Genomic DNA, 26,500 nt, shown 5'->3' with positions numbered 1-26,500 from the left:
CTTGTAGACGGCAAAGAAACAGACATCATTTATTCATTCTCAACCAGTGTACTAACTCCAAGTTACTCCTTCACCCTCGAACCACGACGAGTCACATTTAATCCAGTTAATAAAATTACAATTTCGTCAATCAGAATCTGGATAACCGATGGAAAAAGAAGATTACTGGATCTAAATGGAGCGGAGACAGCTTTTTCACTAATTTTAAAAAGCATAGAATAATATAACATAAAAGTATAAATGAAACCGTATGAATTCAAGAGGTTTTATCATCCAAAACTTGGTAGATTTGTTTTTCGACACAAAGGGTCTGGACTTATAGTTGATAATATTTTTAAACCGTTAAAGAGTGTGGCATCATCTGTTTTCAAGAAATTTGCTAAGCCAATGGCAAAGAAGGCATTAGAATCAGGGATTTCCCATGCAGGTGATCGTCTGGGTAAGGCGGCGGCAGAAAAGTCAGGAGACCTGATAATGAAAAAATTGGCAAATTTGAGAAAAGGAGCTACAACACAAAGGGCAAATGTTCCATCCTCACCCATTAAACAGCAAGATGAAAGTACCGATATGATCCTCAATAGATTGATATCAGGATCTGGAAGAAGGCGTAGAGTCTTCAAATAAATGACATGACAGCAAAATTATATAATATAATGGTATAAATGGCTTTTAGAACAAGCGAATTTTTACAAAGAAATGAGTTGGTGCGTTTCCAACTTGATGATGTAATTAGAACCCCCGCCAATGGTCAACATCAGGAGAAAAATGGATATACATTCACAATCAATGATCGATCGAGTTTTTACGATTGGTACAATGCTTATTTCGAGATCCAGTTCCAGGTACAAAAATTGGCTGATGGTGCAGCCTATGGTGCAGATCGTATAACAGTCATTAATGGATCTCATTCATTGATTGCTCATATGATGATAAAAAGCGCTGGTAAAATTGTGTATGACACTGATAATTTACACAAGGTCGTTTTTGTCAAAAACCTCCTCGAATATAGTGACGATTTTAGTCGCTCAGTAGCCAAGAATAGTCTTTGGTACTTGGATACAAGTCATCTTATAGCAAATGCCAATCAAAATGCAGGATTTGAGGCTAGACGACTTTTAACAACGGGGAATTCTGATGTCAATAGAATCATACCTATCAATCGTTACAGTTTTTTTGAAGAGTTGGAGGGTAAGATGTTGGTACCAATGCAGCTTGAATTTACTTTAAAGCTACCGGATGATAACGAACTACTTCAAAAACTTGACGCAGTTGATGATGGAAGGGTTGTCATTAACAGATTTCTACTATGGGTTCCAAAATTGACACCAAAAGACAGTCTGTATGATAAGTTCATTGGTTCTTTTTTGAAACAGGATAAATGGACGTATCTCAGAGAAATGTATCAAATGTCAAGTCCTAGGAATGGTAGTGGATTCTTCCAGATTTCTTCTAGTATCGACAATGTCAAAGCAATTTTTGTATACCTACAACGAGCTAAAACAAGGAATTCCGCGGCAAATCCATATGAATTTGATACATTCAACATCAACGCCGATCGTGCAAATGAAGGTTATTTGACAACATGTCGTCTAGAATATGGTAATGGTGTCTTTTATCCCGAAGCTGAATATGATTCTGAAAGCAAAGTAAGAATCTTCAACGATTTGATGTCTTATGCAATGAGGAAAAATGATTACAACACTGGCACACAACTCAACCTAGCGAATTACAACTCTCTTTATCCTCTAATCTATTTCGATCTATCATATCAGGCAGAGAAAGTAACAAGAGATCCTAAACAGTTGATTTTTAGGTATAAACTCAATGCTAATAGTGCTGGCGATAGTGCTTTCAGTGTACATGCTATCGTTCTATATGAAGAAACAGTGGTCATTGACAAAGTTGGAAATGAACTGGTTATAGTGTAAGCCCACAAATGAAATAGTAATATGAAATCAAGTAAATGATTCCTATTTATTTGTATATGTTTTGTAACTGGAATTATATAACATATATTATATGACTGAACTTCATGAAATCAACGTAAGACTTTCAGATAATCAAAAAAAGAATCTGAGTAATGCTTACCATAAAAGGGAAACAATTGTTCTAAGACTAACAAATGATTCTCTTAATGGAAACGACACTCTTTATGTTCCAGCAATGGTAAAAAAAAGATTACAAAAAAATCGCAAATTGAACAAAGGAATGGATATAAAACTCGCCAAGACGAATATCAGGAAACAAGTTGGTGGAAGTCTTTTGAGTACCGTATTGTCACTTGGAATGAGAGCTCTTCCAACTATTGGTAAAACCCTTGGGTTGAGTGCTCTTGGTGGTTTAGCAGAAGCCGGAGCTAAAAAATTGATTGGATCCGGTCAACAGACTGGTGGTTTCCTTATACTCCAAGATAAAATTAATAAGCTGATAGAATATAAACATCTTTTATCGACGAAACAAAAACAGGATATATTGAATGCTCTTCAATCAGGTTCAGGTGTTCGTATAAAACCGACCAAAACACAATCAGGTGGATTTTTAGGCACTCTGTTAGCTAGCATTGGAATTCCTTTGGCTTTGGATCTTGTGAAAAAGATGACTGGAAAAGGAGCACCGAGGATAGGTAGACCACCTTGGTTTAAAAATGGTGCAGGAGCACCTAGAATGGGAATGCCCCCTCCATTTTATAGTTATCCGCCATATGTGACTGGTAATGGTAAAAAAAAAAAAACCTCGACCAAAAAAGGAAAAGGACTGCTGTTAGGGAAAAACTCGCCTTTTCGAAACATTCCAATCATAGGAGACATATTGTGAAACCAAAATTTCACAAAAACACCCCTTTGAGCAACCATGATCTAATGAAATGGTGTAAATATTTGAATATACCAATCAATGATGTACTGTCAAGAGACGAAAATGTTCCACATAACCATAAACAGGCGTTATTCATCTACAATCTTGAACCAGCTTATATGAGTGGAAGTCACTGGGTAGCCACTTATGTAAAAGATAACGTCATCAATTATTTTGATAGTTTCGGTATGCCTCCATTCCAAGAGATTGTAAATCATGCCAAAAAGAAAAATTTGACTTTGTTACATCAAAACAATCAGATACAAAACATACAAACAACAACATGTGGGTACTTCTGTTTATACTTTCTAAATGAAATGAATAAGGGTAACTCATATTATGATTTATTGCAAGTATTCAACACAAATGATACAATGAAAAATGAGACATTTATCGAACATTATTTCAGAAATATCTAACTTATATGTATTATGAAATCATATTGTGTTAAACAAAAGAAAGTGACTGAATGTACTGAGCCTTCAGGTTACAAAACAACTAAAAATGGCAGACTAATGTTCTTTTGCACTTGTGCTGAATGCGGCATTAAAAAGACCAAATTTGTTAAAAAACAGGGAAACTAAACAGCCTGTCAGAGATGGCAGGCAAAGGGATCATGTCAGATTTAGCAAACACTGGAACTGAATTGTTCCTAACAAAAGGTGTGCCTTATTTAGCAAAAAAAGGAGTCGAAATGGGAAGATATTACACTTCCGAATTGATGAGAGATCCAAATTTGCAGAAAAAAGCAATTGATTACAGTTTAAGAAAATTGAATCCTGTTTTGCATAAAGTGGGATCAGAAGCTCTCGATCAATTGTCAACAAAAATAAGACCTAAAAAGAAATACACAACAAATAGAAAAGATCTTGATGGCGGTGCTCTTGATATTCACAAAGCTATTGGTAAATTACCAAAACCAAAAAGCGGATGGACACTACCCGGTCATAAATATACAGGACCTTATAATGATTTGGAAAATCAACTGAAGTATGACCCAAAAACTGGTCAAATATTGGAAATATATGATATGCCCTCTGGAAAAACTGATGCGATCGCAATGCAGCATGACGTTGATTATTCCGTCTGCAAGGATGATAGGAAATGTAAAAATAAAGCAGATAGGAAAATGGTTCAAGCTTTAGACAACGTACCGTATAATGAAAGACAATGGGGGCATTGGTTGGCAAGAAATGTTATCAATACAAAGCAGAAACTAGGTCTAGGAGTTTCAAAAAACGGAAAAAGCCGTCGGGTAAAGAAAACTGGCAAGAAAAATTAGCAGATGAATTACATGCATCCATAAGACACAACTTTACTCGGCGGCGTGTAATCGTAAATCATATTGATGAAATATGGGCAAGTGATCTAGTTGAAATGCAACAGTTTAGCAAATGGAATAAAGGTTATCGGTATCTTCTTATGGTTATTGATGTTTTCAGCAAATACGGTTGGATTGTCCCATTGAAGGATAAGAAAGGCGAATCTGTCACTGAAGCATTCAAATCAATATTTAAGGAAGGTAGAAAACCACAATATTTATGGGTTGATAAGGGAAAGGAGTTCTATAACAAACACTTGAAAGACTTGCTGGAGAAAAATGGGATACATATGTACTCCACTGAAAATGAAGAGAAATCCTCAGTGGTTGAAAGGTGGAATAGAACAATTAAATCCAAAATGTGGAAACAGTTCACTGTTCAAGGTAACACAATGTATCTCGATATGCTGTCCAAACTAGTGAAACAGTACAACAACACAAAACATTCAAGCATAAAAATGACACCTGTAGAAGCCAGCAAAAAGAGCAATGAAGGAACCGTTTACTTTAATCTATATGGTGACACAGAAACATCAAAACAGAAACCTAAATTCAAAACAGGTGACAAGGTTCGAATATCCAAGTATAAACGGAATGTTTTCGATAAAGGATATACTCCAAACTGGACTGAAGAAGTATTTACGGTTTATAAGATCCAATACACTAATCCAATAACATACGAACTAAAAGATCTCAGAGGTGAAGAGATACAAGGCAGTTTTTATGAACCTGAATTATTAAAAGCAAAGCAGGATATTTTCCGTATTGATAAAGTGATTAGAAGAGACTATAAAAAGAAACAAGCTTTGGTAAAATGGAAGGGATACAGTGATGAATTCAACAGTTGGATACCATTAAAAGATGTTAAAAATATATAAACAGATATATGTATAATATATCAACTCAATCACGGTACATACTGTTTATTTGCTATTCGTAGCCAAAAATATTCAATTGTTTCTGGCTATGTTTAAACGCACTCAAAAAATATTTAAAAATAAAATATATAGTTCATTATATAAATGGAGTTACAAAAGACCAATTACAAAAACAATGAACTAAATATAGACATTAATTGTTACATCGACAAAAAACACCAAATATGGTTCCTCGGCAAAGAAATAGCTTTGATACTGAACTATAAAAATACACGAAAAGCGATCAGAGATCATGTGCATGAAGACGACAAAAAATTGATGGACTTAAAAATCAAGCCAAAATTAGGGGGGAACGAAACGTTCCCCCCCTTAAAAAGCCCCGAAGATAGCATAATTAAGTGCTTTTACGCAAAATCTATATTCATCAATGAATCAGGATTTTATTCTCTCATTCTTTCTTCCAAACAACCTGTAGCAAGAGAATTCAAACATTGGGTAACCAACAAAGTTTTACCATCAATCAGAAAGAAAGGATATTACAACATGAAAAGCAAAAAATTAATGATTGAAAGTGAATATGACTTGCATTGCAAAGTTGTGCAATTTATAAGAGACAAATATCCCGAAAAAGCTTTGATGATCGCTGGTCTAGGTGAAAACCAAAAATCGCCTTTAATACGCTCAACATCTCTCATGCTGTTAAACCCAACAAGCAAACACAATTCTTTATGCATTGAATTCAAAAGTCCGACAGGTTCATACAATGTGTCTGAGAAACAACTTCATATGAAAAAGATGTATGAAACGAATAAATGTAAGTATCTTATGAGCAATTCTTATGATGATGTTATATTTGAAGTCATTAAACATATGGAAGAAAGTAACAAATATATTGAACGCAGATGTAGAAAAAATATCTAAATAATAGTATATAAATGTCGGAAAAAACTGCTATGGAACATATAACTGAAATATTAACAAATCCTAAAGAATCATGCCCATCAGATTTCATTGTGAATGATGACATAACCGAATATGAAAATAAAAAAATCGCAAAAATGGTTCAAGATTTAGGTTACAAATATAGAGTGCATCAAAACGCAACACACTTAAAAAATAATGTATAGTATCTATATATGGAAAGGGAAAATCTGAGCAAGCCTTATAACTGTGATGATTGTGGAAAATTAGTAAAACCGAAAGGAAGACCTAGATATTACACTGATGAGGAACGACGTCAAAGGAAAACAGATTATATGTTGCATAAAGAATGGTTTTGTCAAATTTGCAACAATGGTCATAACTATACTCTTGCAGGAAAGCATAAACATTTACACACGAACAAACACTTTAAAAACTCTCTGAAACTTATTCAAGAGGAAACAGATTAAATTCATTATATCTCAAGTCATCCATGATTTGGATGCGTTAAAATAGTTGTCCTATATCTTTTTTAAAAGCAGTCATTTTCATGCATGAATTCAAACGCACTAAAAATGGCTTAAAGAATTATTTACTATAACTAATATATAGAATGAATTATATGCCACATTATAGTATGAACAGAAAGGATCTCAAAAAACTGAGTAAATCCGAACTAATCAGATTACTATTGAATCAACAAAATAACAAACCAGTACCATCTCCGAGGACTGCAAAACCAATTAGACCAATACCGAAACCAAGAAAGAGTGTAAATCAAATGGTACAAGATTATGAAAACAACATAATTCTTCCACCACTAGAATTCAGAGATGGATACAAACCAGTTCCATTACCAAGGACTATAATAGAGCAAACAGACAAAGCTTTAAAAGGGTTCACAAAGTCTTATGAGTTAAACATCAAAAATAAAAAAGACCCACTTGTGCAACTGCAAAACACAAGAAAGGCTGTTGCTAACCATATTGAAAACATATTAATATCAATGAAAGGACTAAAATTTGTTGAAACTCTCAAGGTAACATTTACAAAAATGTCAAATGGAGAAATAGTGTATAAGACCGCATATTTCAACAGTCCAGCTCAAACTATCATAAATAACACAGAAATAGACAAATCCCTTGAAGTATCAAAACAAGGCATACTAAATAAGATTGCAGTTTGGATTTCAGAGGGATCTGGTTGGACTGTTGAATCAGTTGAAAACCATTATCTCAATATCGTAAAATATGAACCAATCAAAGGATCATCATACATTAAACTACCACATGAACTCAGAAACAGTTCTCAAAGTTTAATAAACATAAAAAACAGTGACAATGAATGTTTTAGATGGTGTCATATTCGACATCTTAATCCTCAAGACAGAAATCCTCAAAGAATAAAAAAATCAGATAAAGCATTCATTGAAAATTTAAATTATTCAGGAATTGAATTTCCAGTGACTACCAAACAGTACAACAAAATAGAAAAACATAATGAGATCAACATCAATGTATTTGGTTATGAAGAAAAACAAAACTATCCCATTTATGTATCAAAAGAAAAGTATGAAGATTGTATGAATCTGCTTCTTATAACAGAAAATGAAAACAAGCACTATGTATTGATCAAAGATTTCAACAAGTTTATGTACAATCAAACAAAGCACAAAGAGAGGAAACATTTTTGCATGCATTGTCTTCAGTGTTTCAGTTCTGAAAGAGTATTAACTGATCATAAAGAAAACTGCATCCAAGTGAATGGCACACAAGCGATTAAAATGCCAACAAAAGACGACAACATACTAAAATTCAATAATTTCCATAAACAACTACCAGTTCCATTTGTAATATATGCAGATTTTGAGGCTATCACTGAAAAAATACATGGCTGTCAACCCAATAATGACAAATCATTTACTGAAGCTTATCAGAAGCATACAGACTGTGGTTATGGATACAAGGTTATTTGTTGTTATGATGATAAATACACGAAACCAGTACAAATTTACAGAGGTGAAAAAGCCGTTTACAAATTTATGGAAGCTATGCTGGATGAAGACAAATATTGTAAGAAGGTTATGAAAAAATATTTCAATAAACCATTAAGAATGACTAAAGATGATGAAGAAAAATTCCAAAAAGCTGATAAATGCCATATATGTGAGAAAGAATACAATAAAACTGATGTAAGAGCAAGAGATCACTGCCATGTGACTGGTCAGTACAGAGGATCCGCACATCAAGATTGCAATCTTAACTTCAGAATAACTGATAAAATTCCAGTAATATTTCATAATCTCCGTGGGTATGACAGCCATTTTATAATGCAAGAGATTGGTGAAATAGTCAAAGAGCACAAATATACAAATAAGAAAGGTGAAAAGTGTCAAATGAACATCAATGCCATACCTAACAACATGGAGAAGTATATGGCTTTCATGTTGGGTAATCATCTGACCTTTATTGATAGTTTTCAATTTATGAGCTCAAGTCTTGATAAACTGGTGAGCAACCTACCAAAAGAAGCATTAATATATACTTCTCAAAAATTCAAAGGTAAAGAGCTTGATTTAATGTCTCAAAAAGGAGTATATCCATACGACTTCATGGATAGCTTTGATAAATTCAATGAAAAGCTACCACCAAAAGAAGAATTTTACAGTATATTAAATGATGAGGATATAACAGATGATCAATACAAACATGCTCAAAATGTATGGAACACTTTCAATCTGAAAAATATGGGTGAGTACCATGACTTATATCTTAAATCCGACATACTTCTGTTAGCAGATGTCTTTGAAAACTTTCGAAAGACCTGTCTGCAATACTACAAACTAGACCCCTGTCATTATTTCACGTCTCCAGGGCTTTCATGGGATGCTATGTTAAAGATGACTGACATTAAATTAGAGCTTATGACTGATATTGACATGTTTCAATTCATTGAAAAAGGCATGCGTGGAGGTATCAGTTATATAGCCAACCGATACGGAAAGTCGAATAATAAATACATGAAAACATATGATGAAAAGGCGCCCTCAAAATATTTCATGTATCTAGATGCTAACAATCTGTATGGTTGGGCAATGAGTCAATATTTACCAACTGGCGGTTTCAAATGGATGACTAAAAACCATATTGATAAGATAGACTTAGCCAAGTACACAGAAGATAGCAATAAAGGTTTAATACTAGAAGTCGACCTAGCATATCCAGAAGAACTAAATGATTTGCATAATGACTACCCACTAGCACCTGAAAAAATTAAAGTCAACAAAGATATGCTTTCCAATTATTGCCAAGAAATAGCCGATAAATTTATTGTATCAACTGGTTTAGTTCATAAATTAATACCTACATTAAGCAATAAAGAAAAATACGTACTCCATTACAGAAACCTTCAATTATACACAGATCTCGGTTTAAAAATAACTAAAGTCCATCGAGTGTTGGAGTTCAATCAGTCACCATGGTTGAAAGAATACATTGATTTCAACACACAGAAGAGAACCAATGCCAAAAATGCTTTTGAGAAAGACTTCTTCAAGCTTATGAATAACAGTGTATTTGGAAAAACAATGGAAAATATTAGAAAGCGAGTAGATGTCAGATTAGTAACTGATGAAAACAAACTATTAAAAATGGCTGCTAAACCAACATATGTTAGTAGCAAGATCTTTAATGAAAATCTAGTGGCAGTGCATAAAATCAAAGAAACACTAACCCTAAACAGGCCGGCATATGTGGGTATGTGTATCCTAGATCTTAGTAAGACACTAATGTATCATTTTCATTATAATTATATCAAACAAAAATACGACAGCAAAGCAAAATTATTATTCACAGACACAGACAGCTTGACCTATGAAATTGAAACTAATGATGCGTTTCAAGACTTTTGGAATAATAAAGACAAATTCGATAACAGTGATTATTCGCAAGATTCACAATATTTCGACAAGACAAATAAAAAAGTAATCGGTAAATTCAAAGATGAGGCAGCAGGTATACCGATAACCGAATTCGTTGGATTAAGATCCAAAATGTATTCATACATGAAAGACAATGACAAAGGCGGAAAGACAGCAAAGGGAATCAAAAAGAATATCATCAAAAAGAACATCACTCATGAAAATTACAAAAACGTTTTGTTTAATAACAAACAAATGCATCATAACATGAAAACCATTAGAAGCAACTTACATCAACTTGGAAGCTATGAGTTGAATAAAGTGTCATTATCTTGCTTCGATGACAAGCGGTACATTCACAATAATGGTGTGACAAGTTATGCATACGGTCACTATAAAATCTAAAAGGTTGGCTGCTGACGTCACGGCACTGCTGTGCCGGTCTACATACAAGTACCGCAAGCATGAAATTGTAGAATGGCTGCTGACGTCACGGCACTGCTGTGCCGGTCTACATACAAGTACCGCAAGCATGAAATTGTAGAATGGCTGCTGACGTCACGGCACAGCAGTGCCGGTCTACATACAAGCACCGCAAGCACAATCTAGTTCATGCTTCCAAGGCATTGCTACAGCTGGGTGACTTTCAAAATATTCAACAACAGACAACCCATTCTTATCAAACCATATAAATGGCAACTTACAACGTAATACTTTTTTATATGGTGAAAAAAGTTTGTAAAATTTCCGCAGTTGTCGCGCCCGTCTTGGTTTTACTTTAAATCGTTGGTTAATCCAGCCATCAAAATTTCCAGAAATAAGACCACATCTCTTGTCGTTTTGAAACGTATCAAATGCTTTACTCAGCCACGCACCATATACAAAAGCATTTTGAATGACATAGTTCTCAATGGTCTTAAAACAGTTCTCACACTGCTTAATACGAGTTTCATATTCGGCTAAACTCACATCACCCTCAGGTAGTATATTTGGGACGTCGAAAAGAACACGCTCTCCTCTAATAAAATTGTCTTCCATTTCCTTGATAAGCATCATACCATCACATTCAATCGAATACTTTGATTGCTTCTTTCGCTTTTTTTCTGGAGGTTCTTCAACAAATAGTTGCGGAACATTAGGTGAACCTATTGAATCAGGCCAATCTTTAAGTGCAGCTTTAGCCTCATCGGGTTTTCCGTCATTAATAAGTTCCACAGCATAGTCTCGTTGTAGACAGCAATTCGAATATAACTTCATCCAGTAATCAGCAAACAATTGCACTTTCTCATTCATAAAGGCTACGTTTTGGCGATAGAACCCATTACCTCTACGTCAACATCCCTTTCGTAGCCAGTGTCATAAACATCTCCTAAATCCATTTCATCCATCAAATCAGTTAAACCAGTTTCACTCTCAGCCATTTTTAAGGTAAGACTGAACTATAAAACAAAAACACAGGTCATACGACCGTCTCGTGATGACTAATGTTCCTGGGGGAACCCCCCATTTTATGACATCATCGACTTCCTGTTTTTCTTAGAAATTTTAGCAACACAAGATCAATTACATGGAAAAATGTGCTCGCACTATTCTGCTTTTCTTAGGTATAAAAACGCAAAATGGAAATATTTTTAAAAACATATAGATTTCCAAAATATAAGATCAAAAAATTGGAAGCCATTATATGGAAAGTAGTATAGAGTTGGGTTGGTATGAGAACATTTTTGCAAAAATGTGCTCGTACCCCCAACTCCTATACTACTGAATTAGAGTGATAGCTGATTCGCGAAGAGAAGTAGCCTTTTCCACGTGCAAGATTGATGATTATACGAGTGTGCTTCCATGGACAAGAAGCAAAACTTGTTGCTTCAGTTTTCGCAGTATCATTACCAAAAGTATGCTTGTTAATGAAAGAAGCATTGTGGTGCCAAGAACGTCCATGCTCAACAGCAAACATAAACCAAAAAGCAATCAGGAGAAACATAAGACCGGAGTGACGAGGATGTCTGCACGCCATGATGAGATATGAGGCAAACGTAACATTTTTTTTTTCTTTTTTCTTTTTATTAATACATTACACACAATCACAGGTTACGACTACAACTATCACTAATTACAATAGAGTACTAATCTTAAACAAAATTGGCAACAAACAGAAACCCATAACATCCTGACAAGGAAAAACACGGAGCAAAATATATTACAAAATACATTAGAAAGAGCCATAATTCATGGCTACGCAGATCGACTTAAAAAAAAAAACTACAATTTCCTTTTAAATTCTTTTTCACAAACAGAAGTAAAAAATGAAAAACGTATCTTGCTATTGAGGGCGTTTACATATAGGAAATACTTTCCAATAATAATTAGGTGGTTAAGCGCTAAACAGAGTGCCAAATCTTTATGTATAATGCCAAACAATTTCAATTTTGGAAAGGATAAGTCTTGAATTAACAACGCATGAGAACGAATCAATAAAATCCTTCCAAAACAAAGTGGCTTGTGCACATTCAGTGAAAAGATGTATAATTGTGTGATCAGCTGGACGAAAAGGACAGCGTGGGGTTTCTTCATTCTTCATTTTGAATAGTAAGCTCTCTGCAAAGCTACACCATTAACCCACATAATTAACTTATCGATCGCTCACGGAGTCGTTCCAAGGGAAATGAAAATTGCACGTGTTGTCCCTATTTTTAAATCTGGAGATCAAATTCTTTTTACTGACTACAGGCCCATTTCCGTTTTACCTTGCTTCTCAAAATTCCTAGAAAGGATTATTTACAATCGAAATCTTTTGTATTTAAACAATTTTAATATTCTTTATGATAATCAATATGGCTTCAGGAGAAACCACTCAACTTCCCTTGCTCTAGTTGATTTGTATGACAAAATTTCTCTCGCCCTTGATCGCTAAGAATTTGCAGCAGGAGTATTTATTGATTTGTCTAAAGCATTTGATACCGTGAATCATAACATTCTTTTTGACAAGTTACAACACTATGGGGTCCGAGGCCTAGCGTTGGATTGGGTCAAAAGCTATTTTTTTCAAAGGTCACAATTTGCAGAATATAACGGCCATAGATCGCTCCCTAAGGTAATACGTTGTGGTGTCCCACAAGGTTCAATTCTTGGCCCCCTATTTTTCATCATATACGTCAATGACCTTTGTGATGCTTCTCGCCTAGAATCCATTTTATTTGCCGATGACACTAACTTATTTATTTCTGAAAAGGACCCGGTTACTTTGAACAATATCTTAAACAATGAACTCAATAAGCTCTCAGCCTGGTTTGCTGCAAATAAACTTTCCCTTAATATATCCAAAACTAAGTTTATGGTGTTTAGACCTCGACAAAAAAGACTGCTATGATTTTGACATTTCCATTAATGGGGAAGCGTTACCCCAAGTCTCAGAGACCCTCTTCCTTGGTGTTATACTGAATGATTGTCTTTCCATATACCGCTTGCTGTGCATAAAATATCTAAATCTATTGGCATAATTTATAGATCCAGTTATTTCCTTTCTAAAACCTCGTTACGTACTTTATGTAATTCTATGGTTCTTCCGTATCTTTATTATTGTAATTTAGTTTGGGGATCCACTTACAAAAGTAACCTGAAAAGGTTAACAATGTTACAAAAACGGGCGATACAGATATTAAGCAGGTCCGGTTGTGATGCTCACACAGATCCAATTTTTAAAGAATTTAAATTTCTCAAAATAACCAGTATCTACTTGTTACAACTAGGAAAATTTATGTACTCTTTTAGTACTGGTAATCTCCCTCCTAAATTTGACTCTTTTTTCTCTGTTAATAATAGTATTCATTGTTACAACACAAGACACGCTTCCTTTTTTCGGCTACCTCTTTGCAGGATTTCTATCTCTTTTCAAGGCCCTAAAATTTTCAATACCTTTAGTTATGAAATTAAAAATACCCCAACTCTACTGTCCTTTAAATACAAGCTGAAAGAGTTTTTAATCAACCGCTATTAATTCCTTCCTTAGTCTTCGTTCCTACTCCTGTTTTACACCTAACCAGGAAGCACTCGTTAAACATCAAAAATAGAGTGTTGCTTAAACGTCTAACATTATCACTAGGATCATCAGAAATGGTAAAACGTTCCCAGTCAAACTGGTCCATCTTTTTGTCTATACAAAGTTTGCAATGCTCTCATACATCCCGAAAAGAAACAGTGTTACGCCCTATATGTCTCCTCTTGTTAAACATTTGTGTAAAATCAGGAAAACACGGAGTCATAGAGAGTCTGAAAACCATGTCCTGCAAGAGCGAATCAACGAAGTCATTCGCGCTGAACAAATCCGTGCTGTTAATGAGAGAAGAAGTAGTTATCACACCAGCTCCATGATCACTGGTAGACAGGCTCGCAATGCACCCGTCAGCTCTTCTACAGACCCAAAAACAATTAATTTATATTTCCAGTCTATCAACATTGACGATAAGTACTCCTGGCCCAAAGTCCTTTCCATCCCGGATGGCACTCGTATTCCTACAATTGAGGTGCACACTGTATAGGAGTTTCTGAGTACATTAGAGCGCACTGCTCCGGGTCCAGGTGAACTTTCGTTTTGGATCTGGAGGGATTATGCTTATCAACTTCCGCCAACGATAACTAAAGTATTTAAGGTATTCCTGGAGGCTAAATTAACCGAATTTGGGCTATGTTTGGCGGTGTATGTGAACAGAATAAAAAACAGTACCTAGGCCACTTTACGGCCAGTTATTAGTCAATCCTCAGAGTTTTGAAAAAAATTTTCCGGGGGGAGTCAACTGCTCAGGAATGCATGGAATTCAGGAAAATATGGGGCGTGGTCAGGTCCCCTCAAACTCACCTTAAAGCTCAAAACGGAAACGGGATTTATTATTTCACGACAACATTAGGTATGCAAAAAATATAAGCAAAAACGAAAGTTTTCACCGCAGTGCGCATTCAAATGTTATATGGTTACATCTTTATGAACAAAATTATGATTGTTTACCTTGACGAATTTTGAGAATCCTTAACTCGGGAAATATTTTGCTCCAGAGTGCGCACTGCGGTGTAAATTTCCCGTCTTCTATTTACTTTTGCCCTGCCAAGTTTGAAACCCCAAAGATTTATCGTTAAGAGACAAGATTGAAAAACATAGTTCCCTATCATGGTGTATTTGGCTGTTGTAGTTGTAAATCGGCCATAAATTGCGGAAAATTTCTCATTTCCCGTTGTTTCGAGCGTATTTCGATGGCATCCATGTTTGCTGTGTCCACAGTAAGTATTTGCAGCGGTGAAACATAAAATACTCCCCCATATACGGTAAAGTTGACCTTTTTTGTTTATCTATTTTTCCCGCGAAACCAATGAGAGGGTGGCATAACGCCTTCACCTAGCAACGACACCTTGCTGGCCATAATCTCTGGATGTTGACAGCTAGACACCATTCGATATCCTTTGTTTGACAACGCGTTCGGTAGATGATTTTGAAACAAAATATCGCAAGGATTTATATCATATAGAAATTTATTTATCCAAAAAGAGTTATATATAGAGAGAGTTTCATTTATCAAGAAATAATTATACCCATTGATGGCCAGTGGCGATCAGAAAGACTGGTCAAGAAGTCGTCACGAAGTTCGCGGCTCGGGAAGCGCTTCAAGAATTCGCCTGAACACTGGACTACTTGAAGAAGCTGGGTGGAAAATCTTGTCTCGCGAATCTGGAAATCGAGTACACTTAACGTACGTGGATCCAGAGGGTAAGAAATTCAAGAGCTCAAAAGACGTAGAACGCAAACTAGAGGCTAATGGAATACTCGATCAATTTGTGAAGGAGAATACGGGTAGCTCAGAAGTCGCCATAGAAGCGTCGTCCACAAGCAAAGATTGCGGGGAAGATTCCGATGAAGATTACCAACCACCATTGAAAAAAACAACTACCGAAGGTCATGTCAAATCTGGGTAAGTATTTTCTCTGGTCGCTTGTAGTAATGTTCCGTTTTTGCTTTTCTAAAATTCCACAATTTGAAGTGATACATTTGTACTTCAGTATGCCTTCACATTGTCAAAAATGAATACGCTTCCCTTTGCCGTCTTTTTAACATTTCATGATTCACATTTTATTTTGTCAAATTGTGAACTGTTTCTACACATGGAAAGAACGCTTTTTTTTTGAATCGGCAGTTTGATCATTTTAGAGGGATTGTTTGTGGGCACAACCTCCTCCATATTACAGCTTGTCAGAGATTTCAACAACGTTTTCTCTTGCCCTTCATACAATGGGAGGTGTAAAGGTGCGTATGAATTAGAAATTTATACCCGTGTCTTCAAGTAAGTAGTGCAAATAAAAATTTCGTTGAGCTTGATTCAAGAGATGTCTGTGTTTGTATGACCTTCATATCATCAGAAAAACGATCGAGTGTGTAATTTTAGGATTTCAGTGTGAAAGGTTTTTACATATAATCATACTCGTGTTTATCACTCATATGATTACAAAAAAATACAGACCAAATTGGACTCCACTCAGTCCTATTACCATTATAAATCGTAGCACTCACCTCTTGTTGTGTGATTCAAGCTTACCATGTCATTCAAATTGCTGAACCGCTTTTTGTTTTCTTTTTTCAATGACATCCTGACTGATATGAAAAATGTACACTTTGGACTGAAAACTATTTTTGACTGTAAATTTTTGGTTTTTTTTTTTTGTCATAGGCAAGCTTGTTCTGACTGCATGTGAAAAGAAGGGATTTGGAGGGGCTATGATGTTTATCTTCAAGTGTTGTGGGTGCTGGACCACAGAGATAGACTACAAGAGCAGCCAACTTGCCCAGAATTCACGGAGGCAAATAGTATCCTTGGCCCTCTCTTTGGCATTTTTCATAAGTGGGCATGGGTATGCTAGTTATAGGAAAACCCTTGGGAGAGGTTTGAGTTTGGGTGTTACCTCAGAAAAACCCTTCTTGGAAGTGATTGACCTTGCCCTTCCTCATATTAAAGACATGCTTGATGAGATGTGTGATGATGCCAAACATCAAATGATACAACTCCCATCAGATCAAATCGGTAGCTTGTCCAGAGCAGTAACATGCTGTGATGGTTGCTGGCTAATACGGGGGCATTTTAGTCAAAATTGCACCTTTGTGATAAAAAATTATATCACAGGTGCCCTTCTGTATTATGGGCACCTGTCAATGCGAGGTGCAGGCAGGATTTGCGATGAAGATTTATGGCAAGGTACTGCTAAGTCAGCGGAGGGCCATCTTAGCCAGAAGCTTTGGGTACAGGCAAAAGAAGAAGGCCTAAATGTTGCAATCAATTGGCAGGATGCCGACTCTTCGTCTGCCAAAGGGTTTCGATATTCATTCTCTAATGAACAGGAGTCTAGAGTTATGTTATGTGGGGGGCATGTAGGTAGAGCACTGCGATCTAACGCCACCAGTGCATGTTCCCGACTCGCGTCCATGATCAAAGAGGATTCGTATTTCATTATCGAATGGTTTTATCAAATGGATCTGTCAACAAGGCATATTCCAGGAAATTCCTTCGGGGACTGCAAACACGTTTGGTCTGGCATCAAATCTCTATTTTGCCGCGAAATCCCTACTTGGAAACGAAACTTCTAAAACTTGTATCTCAGAAACCCGGCGTTTTCCAGCCGTTAAATTTGGCAAGTATGCTACTTTATCAATAATGTTTCACATGTCAAAAAACCGAAGTAATCCGAGAAGATAACTTTATCCTCCAGGAATACCTTAACTCTTCTCTTAAAAAAACCGTTGGTCCCCTGTTTGTGGAAGCTAGCTAATATTACTCCTATTCCTAAAGAGACTCCTTTTGAAACATGTAATCAGCTGAGACCAATTTCCTTAACTAACGTTAATATGAGACTCTTTGAAAGGGTGGTAGTAAAGCAAGAGCTGTCTCCTGCATTTAGGTCAGCTATTGGCCCAGACCAGTTTGCCTATAAAGAAGGATGCAACACAACCCTGGCGCTCCTTACTTGTCAACATCATTGGCTAAAATGGCTGGATGGGGCAATGGACTTTGTAAGAGTTTTTTCCTTTGATTTCTCGAAGGCTTTTGACAGTGTTCCACATGCTATTGTTTGCAATAAGTTAATGTCACTTAATATTAATCCTTATGTTATCAATTGGATTGTCAGTTTTCTTAGCAATAGGAAACAGAGAGTAGTCGTGGACAGCTTTGTCACCGAATTTGTTAGCATTAACAGAGGGGTACTGCAAGGTACTGTCCTCGGGCCCATATTGTTTTCTATTATTGTAAACGATATAAGACCGGTTTATCCGGAGCGCAATCTATTACTAAAATATGCTGACGATCTTACACTAAGCGTACCTGTGTCCGCACATCAAGATCACTCTCTCATTGAGGTCAACAGCATTCAACACTGGGCGGTTAGAAACCGTATGAAACTAAATCTCACTAAGACCTGGGAGATGGTGGTGCATGGTAGAATTTCCAAACCACTAGTAGTATACGGGGGGGGGGGGGGGCAGAGGTGAGATTTTTGCTCTCGACCAATCAGAATGCAGGACTTAGGTCACCTGACCAAAATTTGATTCCTTTTAAATTTATGCCAACTCTACAATTTCCTGTCAAAAGGCTGCACTGTAAGTTCCTTGGGCGTTGGCCGAGGATTTTGGGGGCATTTGCACCCATTTTGGCCAAAATCCCAAAAAAAAATAAAAAAAATTGTAAAAAAAAGGGGCCTAAGAAAAAATCGCGATTTGAAACTCTTGCCGCTGCCCCCCCTCCCCCCCACAGTATTGGGAAAATGTATGAAAGGTATGCGGACGTTCACGGAAACCGCTTGTCCGAAATTCTCTAATTAATTTCGTCCCCCTAGACCCAGATTTGAGGGGATTTGTGAGTTTTTTCCGAATTTAGTTAGAGAAAGTTGTACACTTTTGAAAAAGGGGTACAGTCTTTTGTGGATGTAGATTCCAAAACAGTTATTCGCTAACTAAATTCGGACAGGCCTGTTTTGATGTCAGGTGACCTAAATCCAGCCTTCTGATTGGTCGAGATTTCGCAAATTTGATTGGAAGAGAGAGAGTTTTAGGGCGTGGCCCAAACGTACTCATCCCATTCTCTAAGTAAATTCGGACAAAAAGGCGCAGCCCAAACGTACCCATTTCGTTCTCTAACTAAATTCGGACAAACCGGCGCAGCCCAAAGAACTGTAAGTACCGAAATAAATAATTTTTTTTTCCTCTTTGGCATAAGTGAGTGAGCCAAAGGCCGAAATTTGGAGAGAGAATTTTAGGGCGTGGCCCATTCTCTAACTAAATTCGGAAAAAAGGGCGCAGCCCAAACGTATCCATTTCGTTCTCTAACTAAATTCGAACAAACGTGCGCAGCCAAAGGTACTGTAAGTACCGAACTTTAGCTAGTTAATTAAATTTTAACTGCTGCTGCTGCTGCTTAAAAGTATTTTTTGAACTTGATCGAGAAATTTTTTTATTAAGACCAAAGATGCGAGCTGATGACAGTGACCTTGACCTTGGTAAAAAAAGAAGGTGTCACGTAATCCACTTTAGGCACGGCGTGACACGTGCGCACAGCACCGTTGCTGCTGCTAGGGTTAATTAAAAAAATGCTCACGTTTCCAGTTAAATAAATAAATAAATAAATAAATAAACTGCTGCCTGGTAATCCATGTCCGAGAAAGAAATAGAAAAAAAAAAAAAACCGACGAGCGGTGGCCTGGGTACGAGTTTCTAGAACTTTCTAGAAGAAGAAGATGCGGCGGCGGCAGCGGCCGAGTTAACAAGCAAGCAAGCCAGTTAACGAGCCAGCCAGCCAGCAAGTTAACGAGCAAGCAAGGCTAGCAAGGTTAACCAGTTAACAAGCAAGCAAGTTAACCAGTTAACAAGCAAGGCCAGCAAGCAAGCAAGGCCAGCAAGCAAGCCAGGCCAGCAAGCAAGCAAGCAAGGCCAGCAAGCTAGCAAGCGAGCGAGCAAGCAAGCAAGTGAGCCAGTTAACCAGTTAATGAGCAAGCGAGCGAGCAAGTTAACCAGCAAGTGAGCAAGCAAACAAGCCAGTCGATCAGTGAACCAGTTAATTAACCAGTTAGCCAGTTTTTCCAGTTAGCTCCTCCAGTTTTCCAGTAAATTAATTTAATTTAACCAGTTTTCCAGCAGCCACAGTGGAAAGAAATAAAGATTTGTTTGGACGACAACGATTACAATCATTTTTGGATTTCCATCGATCCATCCATCTGCCACGTTTCTTTCCGTCTTTCTTTCAGTCAGTGCTGCTGCTGCCGCCGGCCAGCTATGGAGGATTCCAAAATCTTTGGCGGCCGGTCGGTTAGTTTTGTGAGAAAGAAAGAAAAGAGGAAAAAACCACTCAGGGCAGGCAGGCAGGCAGGCAGGTTCAAAAGCGTCGTCGTCATCAAAAACGCAAACAAACAAACAAAGATTCTCGATGGTCGACGGCGGCTAGTTCATTAAAGAAGAAAAAGTCCACGTAAGCCAAAAAATCCATCCATGTCGCTCTTTGGCGGCGGCAACAGCAACGACATCGTGGACGGCCGATCGACGGTAATTCCTCGATCGAGTTTTCCACCAATGGCTTGTCCCTAAAAGAAACATTTTGGGCTTTTGGTGAAAAACGATCCTGGCAGGGTTTTTTTTATTTTTATCTCCACGGCGGTCGTCCAAATGGGGGTTCATTCAAAAATTAATTAAAAGCCGCTCAGCTGTCGTTTGCTGACGAATCGAACCAACTTTGTTATTAGATGGCTGTTGATTCATCTAGGATAAAAAATAATGGTAGCCAGAAAAAATTTTTTTTTTTTTAAAGCCACTTGCCGATAGTCATCTTGTCTCCAAAGGAAAAAAAAAATTTTTTGGATCTCAAATTCTTTAATGGAGCTCAGCTGTCATCGTGGTGTCGTGAAGAGGAGGAGCCTAAACCCATTAATCAATCGTTTTTTAATCAAAAAACTCTTAACGCTTGGCTAATGGGTTTTTACCATAAAATTTTTTTTTGTTGGAGGGGGAAGTTTTGGTGTTTAGCTGATTCTTTGTAATCTAATCTGAAAGGGTAAATAAAAAATTTTATCCTCCCCTTTCTTTGGTGATCGATATGACCAAGCTGATTTTTTTTAAATACAAAAAAACAAACCTCACGACCATTAAAGCCCGTTCGACTGGGCCTTTTATTGATGTTCTTCTTTATTTTTTAATACATACTAACCAAAAATTTTAAAAAGAAAAAATGACGACAGGTCTTTACAGCAAAGTCGGGCTTGCTTGTTTCGATGCCTTCTCTTTCATCATCATCATCGATTAGTTCGAGTAGTTCAGGGGAGCAGCAACTGGGGAAAAATAACCACTTCTCATGACCAAAGGATTGCCCGCCACCGCCGCCGCCGCCGAAACAGTCGGAGTCGTCTTTTGGTGAATGATTTGCAAGAGCTGGCTACCGTAGCACGGATCCCCCACTGGTCTAGGGCAAGGCAAGGGATTTTTTGGTAGACTTGGTGCTTCGAAGGCTAGAGGAGGAGGTGTAGCTGCCGCCAAGGGGTTTTGGGTTTGTTGTTGTTGTCGTCTTTTTTGGGGAAGGTTACTACAAACCACCTCGTGTTTCTTGCAGTTGCCACCGCCAAGGGGATTTGGGTCGGTTGTGGCATCTGGAGTTTGCGCCATCGAGATCTTCTATTTTGAAACCACGTTTTGATTTGCTTTTTGCTCAAGTTGAGTTGGATGGCCAGCTCGTGTCCTTCCATAAAAGAGGGGTATTTTGTGCTGCAGAACATCTCTTCCAAGGTGTCAGTTTGGTGTTTGGAAAACACGGTTCATCGTCGTTGCCATGCTTCGTTGTCGTTGTTGTTGTTGTTAGAATGACGACTACCACTACCACCGAACACAGAAACACTCTGTTCGAATCGGTGGACAACTTGCCTTTCGATAGCTATTACGCCATCATCTGAAATTTTTAGAAGGATTAAAATAAATATTTTTTTTAAAATGCCTTTTAAATCATCCCCCCAAAAAACAGCTATTCATCTTTAATACCTTTTTTATGGTTGGTTTTTGTTTCCTTGTTGTCGGCTAAAAACGAGGGGGTCGCCATCAGGATGCGATGAAAAATCTTGTCGTTCGGCGAATGTCTCTCGAGTCGTTGGTGTTTTCGGCAAGATGAGGTTCCTTGCCTATGGGGATTGTGATAAATGGCTTTTGCCAATTTTTTGGTGCTCAAACAAGCTGCTGTCACACACTTCCGTCCACATGTTTTTGCAAGGCGTTTATCATCTCTCTTTTTATTATTAGATCCCATTTCACATTTGCATAGGTAGAGCGCCATACTCTCAATTTTTTTGGACGAGTCATTTTTGTCAAACGAGAATTACAAAACGGGGTTCTCTCTGCTAATATTGTCTATTATCCAAAGGCCAAATACCATTTTTTCTCTTTGGATGGAGTGGAGATCACAAATTTTTTATATGATGACTTGAAAAACTGGTGTTTTAAATAAAGAGCTCTGCCATGTTTGAAAATTTTTCTTTTATTTATTTTTTAATGGCTTCTTTGATGGGCACTGCCGGATTTCGGGCAAGCCATTAACCATTATCCATTTGGTCAAGTGTCGGTGGCTTTTAAAAACTTCCGTTTACTGCTCATTTTGCGGCTCCCTGTCATTTGACTCGTTTATTTACTGTTTAGCAGATGGATGGGGCTTTTTTACCGCCAGATCAAAAAAAAAATTTTTAAATTCATCCAACACTCACAGATGTGCTTAGACCAGAAGAATCGTGGTTGGTTTTTTGATGTTATGGCGTTACTTTATCAAGACCCGAGAAAAACGAAAAAGAAAAAGAAATCGATCGTCGGTGGCCAAGTGAAGAAGAAAGAAAAAAAATTGCCTTGCCAGCATGAGAAATTTTTTTTTAGCATTAGAGGAGACGATGGTTAAACCAACTGAATCGACGACGACGACGAGTTTGTGCTTGCTTTGTCAGATGTGATCTTTTTTTATTCTTTTTTTGAAATCGAGATGGAAAAGATTTTTTAGAGTTTGTCTTGCGGCGACTTTTGCTTTTCGTCGATCGTAGTGAGGATGCCAATGAAAAAAAAACGCGCTGTCCATTGTAATGAAGAAAGAAGAGTCCAAGAAGAAGAAAGGTAAAAGAGTGGTAGGACGTTCTTCTTTTGTGAGGAGAAAAAAATCATCTCTCTCTTTTTTTAGCATTTACAAGATTTGACAGATTCATTTAGAGGTCGCTCGATGGGGTTCCAAAAAAAGTTGGGTTTATTTGGAGGAGACTCAAAGCGCAACGGTGAAGCTTGTCGTGGTTCTCCGTGAAAGCGATGTCATCCCTTGCAAAGTTGCGGATGATGTGGTGGGTTCCTTTTTTTTGGGAAAAATTAAAACCAAGTAAGGATAGGGAGTTCTCACAGAAAAAGTTTGACCTTTGCGCTTTGCAGTCTCCGAGGTTGTTTTTCCGACGGCATGGAAATGAGCTGCGGTGACCTCTATAAAATCGAGAAAAAAATTTCGAGAGCAAGGGAGTTTTTTTGGGTTTAGGGCCGTTTGCCGTTTGTCTCTCCCTCCAAAAAAAAAGAGATCCAAAATCATCTCCCTCACATCAGGATAGGGGGTTTCGCTTTTGTCGTTTGCGGAAGATTTTAGATTATCTTTGGAGACGCTTCGTAAGCCGTAAAACTTTTTTTTTTGGTCGAATTCTACAGCTACAAAGTTTTTAGTGTTGAAGTTGTTTCCTTTGTTCATGGGTTAGGGTTTGTTCATGTTCTACCTCACAGTCGTTGTTAGAAACAAAAAGGGTTTTAAAGAAGAAAGAAAATTTTTTGGGCGCTTCTCGTTTGGTGACAACTGATTTTTTTTCGTTACTGGCTGGTGGCTGCCATCAGCACACTCCAAAAGTTTAGTTAGTAGTTTTTTGGGCAAAGTTCCTCGTACTCTTTGCTTGCTAGTTCGAGGATTCTTTTAAATCGTCGCAACAGCACCTGGCTCCATTTGTTTTTTATTTTTGCTGCAATCAGATCGGTCGAGTTTTTCAACAAGGATCTGTTCACGTAGCGATGACGATATTTCACTCTTTCATCATTGAGAGTTTTTTCACACATCGGATTCATTAATTAAGCACCTCATAGTCTCTGGTTGTTTGTTTTGAATGGTTAGGAGAATTTGAGCAGCGACGGCCACCAGCCGGCGAGTGCCAATGACTTTTTTTCCATCATTCGTCTGGCTTTACTTGGTTTTATTTTTTTATGGCTATGGTGGGAAGAAAAAAACACCACGAATTTCTTTTGGCTTTTCTGATGCTGTGGTCTTGTGTTAATTAATTAACAGTTTTTTCGACGCGTCTCGAATGATTTGTTAGAGTGAGTTAGGGTTTTTCAATGAGAAGGCTGGAAGATGGCCGCCCCTATTTATGCTTGCGATTGGAATGCCCCTCGTCCGTCGACGGGTCAATATGCACAGTGAATATATTTTTTAGATCTGAGGCAATTTGGTTTTTTTTTTAAAATAGGAAAATTTCTGTCAAATCGCCGCCTTTGGTGGTTGGGATTTTCAGTGCCACTTAGTTCGACCGGTTTTATGCACTGGAAGTTTTTGTTTTTAATCATCTCGAGATTTGGCATGCGTTTTCCTCACGAGGTTGGTTTTTTTGGTCATCGAATAAGAAAGACTCCCTGCCTGCCACCCCGTTCGAACACTTTCACATTTGTCGGTTCATTCATCGTCGGATTTAACATTGGCAAAGGAATGAGTTTTGCCACATCATTTTTGGGTTGTTGATGTGTCTGCCATGATGTGAATCGGGATTTTTTATTTAAAAAGTTTTTGTCTGTAGAACAGTGGCTTTTTACTCTTCATTGATTGGTTATTTTTTAGGCTTTTAGAGGGGATTTCTTTTCTTTTTAAATGGATCACAGTGGTCGTTTATTTAAATAAGATCTGTTTACAAGATTCTCAGTTTGTTTTCCGCAAGCGACTTTTTTTTTTTACGCGGGGTGGTCCTGTGCTCCCATCGGTAAAAACGAAGAAGCTCGAGGCGGTCATCACTTCACCTCGGGAGAAAAAAAGATGATTTGGTTGCCGTAGCACAAACCAAAAGTGTGTTCTTCTCTTTTTTTGATGTTTTTTGCTCATCCGACAATGTTCACGCCTTTCATCTTCTTGCTGAGGAGAATGAAAAACGACTTTAAAAATCGATGTTATGACCTTTTTGATTTCATCCATCTTCGACGTTCGGCTTTTTTCTGTTCACTCTGTCTGTAAAGACAAGGAATAAATAGTTCTCTCTCTTTTTCCATGTGTGTTATATAGCCCACCATCATTTGTAAATGCTGTTCAAACTTGCTTTTTCATCGGGTTTAAAAACACAACTCTCTCTCTTCCCGAGGAAATGGTGAAAAATTGGATTTTTTTTCGGCACGAACTTTCTCACGAAATGATGAAGACACGAATTTAAAAAAATGTTTGTTTTTTTATGGATTCGGTGGTGGAGTACCGAATTTCCCTTCGATTTAATTTAATTCAATGCTTTGAGTTGTTGCTGTTGAACTGTGGGTCGACATTCCGCGTCAACTCTGGGATCATCTTTTCCACTGGTCTCTTCCTTTAGCTCAGTAGAAGCGTTTTGAAAAGCCATCTCGTGTTCGATTATTTGATCGAGTCGACAAAAGAATAAAGCCATTTCAACCTTGCTAAAGCTTTTTGAGATGATCAACAATCCCTCGCTCGTTGGAGAATTCAGGAAAAATGTTTTCATTTATCCAAGAAAAATCTTTGAAATCTTCATAGGGAAAAAAAGTTTTGACTCCCAATTGTTTTTTTGTTCTTTTGTAAATGGAGAATCTTCTTCTTCTTTTGTTTTTTAAGCTTGTATCCTCGTCAAACCGCTGTCATTTCGTTTTTGAGGAGAGAGTTTACGACACTTTAGCCTCCTGGGCCTTTCATAACATCTCATCACTTGGCAAAACCTATGGACATCTCGTTCGTACCGCAGTCTAAATAGAGGGCGTTACAGTCACAACCCACGATTTGTTTGGCTGACTAAGCTTGGGACGGACATGACTCATATCGATCCCTCTGAACTCGTACTAGGTGCGCTCTTTTCTGTTTTTTATTTCTACCACAACTTACGGTCATGGCGGCTGGTGAATCGAACCATGTAGTAAGTCACACTCCCCTCTCATGTACCTCTCAGCTTGTTTTTCGTCTTCTCTCAGAATTCATGTTCTCTGATCTTGGTTACCTCCTTTTCGTGGGTACCTGTGGAATATGAGGGAGGGGCCACCGACCACACCTTCCAATTCGATAAAGCTCGATCACTTTTAGTGAAATGCTTAGACTTCTTTGTCTTTGATTTCGCAGAGAAAAAACTTTACTCGTGTCAGTCGAACGCGTCACTTGCAGAAACATCATCATCTGACTTGTCTTGCTGGACGATTTTTCTCATCTCTCACTTCGCGCCCAATGCGTTCTAACTCCAAAAATTAAACTCAAATGAACAGTTCTATTACACAAACTTTAATTAACCCCTTTCAGTTTACTTTGGCTCGTACTATCTGTCCATGTATTTGACATGCCACCAAACGTGAGTGAGTTGGTT

General features: G+C 37.5%; 3 protein-coding genes across 3 annotated transcripts; all 3 read left to right on the top strand.

Moving 5' to 3' along the window:
• Positions 1 to 4,566: 4,566 nt before the first annotated feature.
• On the top strand, positions 4,567 to 5,052 carry LOC137972661 (uncharacterized). Its single transcript, XM_068819393.1, has one exon. The coding sequence runs from the start codon at positions 4,567 to 4,569 to the stop codon at positions 5,050 to 5,052; it is 486 nt and encodes a 161-aa protein (XP_068675494.1).
• Positions 5,053 to 8,442: 3,390 nt separating this feature from the next.
• Positions 8,443 to 10,297, top strand: LOC137972660 (uncharacterized). Its single transcript, XM_068819392.1, has 2 exons — positions 8,443 to 9,314; positions 9,828 to 10,297. Exons 1-2 carry the CDS (start codon positions 8,459 to 8,461, stop codon positions 10,295 to 10,297), a joined length of 1,326 nt encoding a protein of 441 aa, XP_068675493.1. The 5' UTR covers positions 8,443 to 8,458.
• Positions 10,298 to 15,467: 5,170 nt separating this feature from the next.
• On the top strand, positions 15,468 to 17,513 carry LOC137972659 (uncharacterized). Its single transcript, XM_068819391.1, has 3 exons — positions 15,468 to 15,849; positions 16,072 to 16,181; positions 16,603 to 17,513. The coding sequence occupies exons 1-3, from the start codon at positions 15,479 to 15,481 to the stop codon at positions 17,511 to 17,513; spliced, it is 1,392 nt and encodes a 463-aa protein (XP_068675492.1). The 5' UTR covers positions 15,468 to 15,478.
• The last annotated feature ends 8,987 nt before the right edge of the window (positions 17,514 to 26,500 follow it).

The sequence above is a fragment of the Montipora foliosa genome, chromosome 10 (assembly GCF_036669935.1).
Source record: "Montipora foliosa isolate CH-2021 chromosome 10, ASM3666993v2, whole genome shotgun sequence".
Classification (NCBI taxonomy): Eukaryota; Metazoa; Cnidaria; class Anthozoa; order Scleractinia; family Acroporidae; genus Montipora; species Montipora foliosa.
Note: the sequence above shows the minus strand (reverse complement) of the source record. Positions and strands in the feature narration are given on the sequence as shown.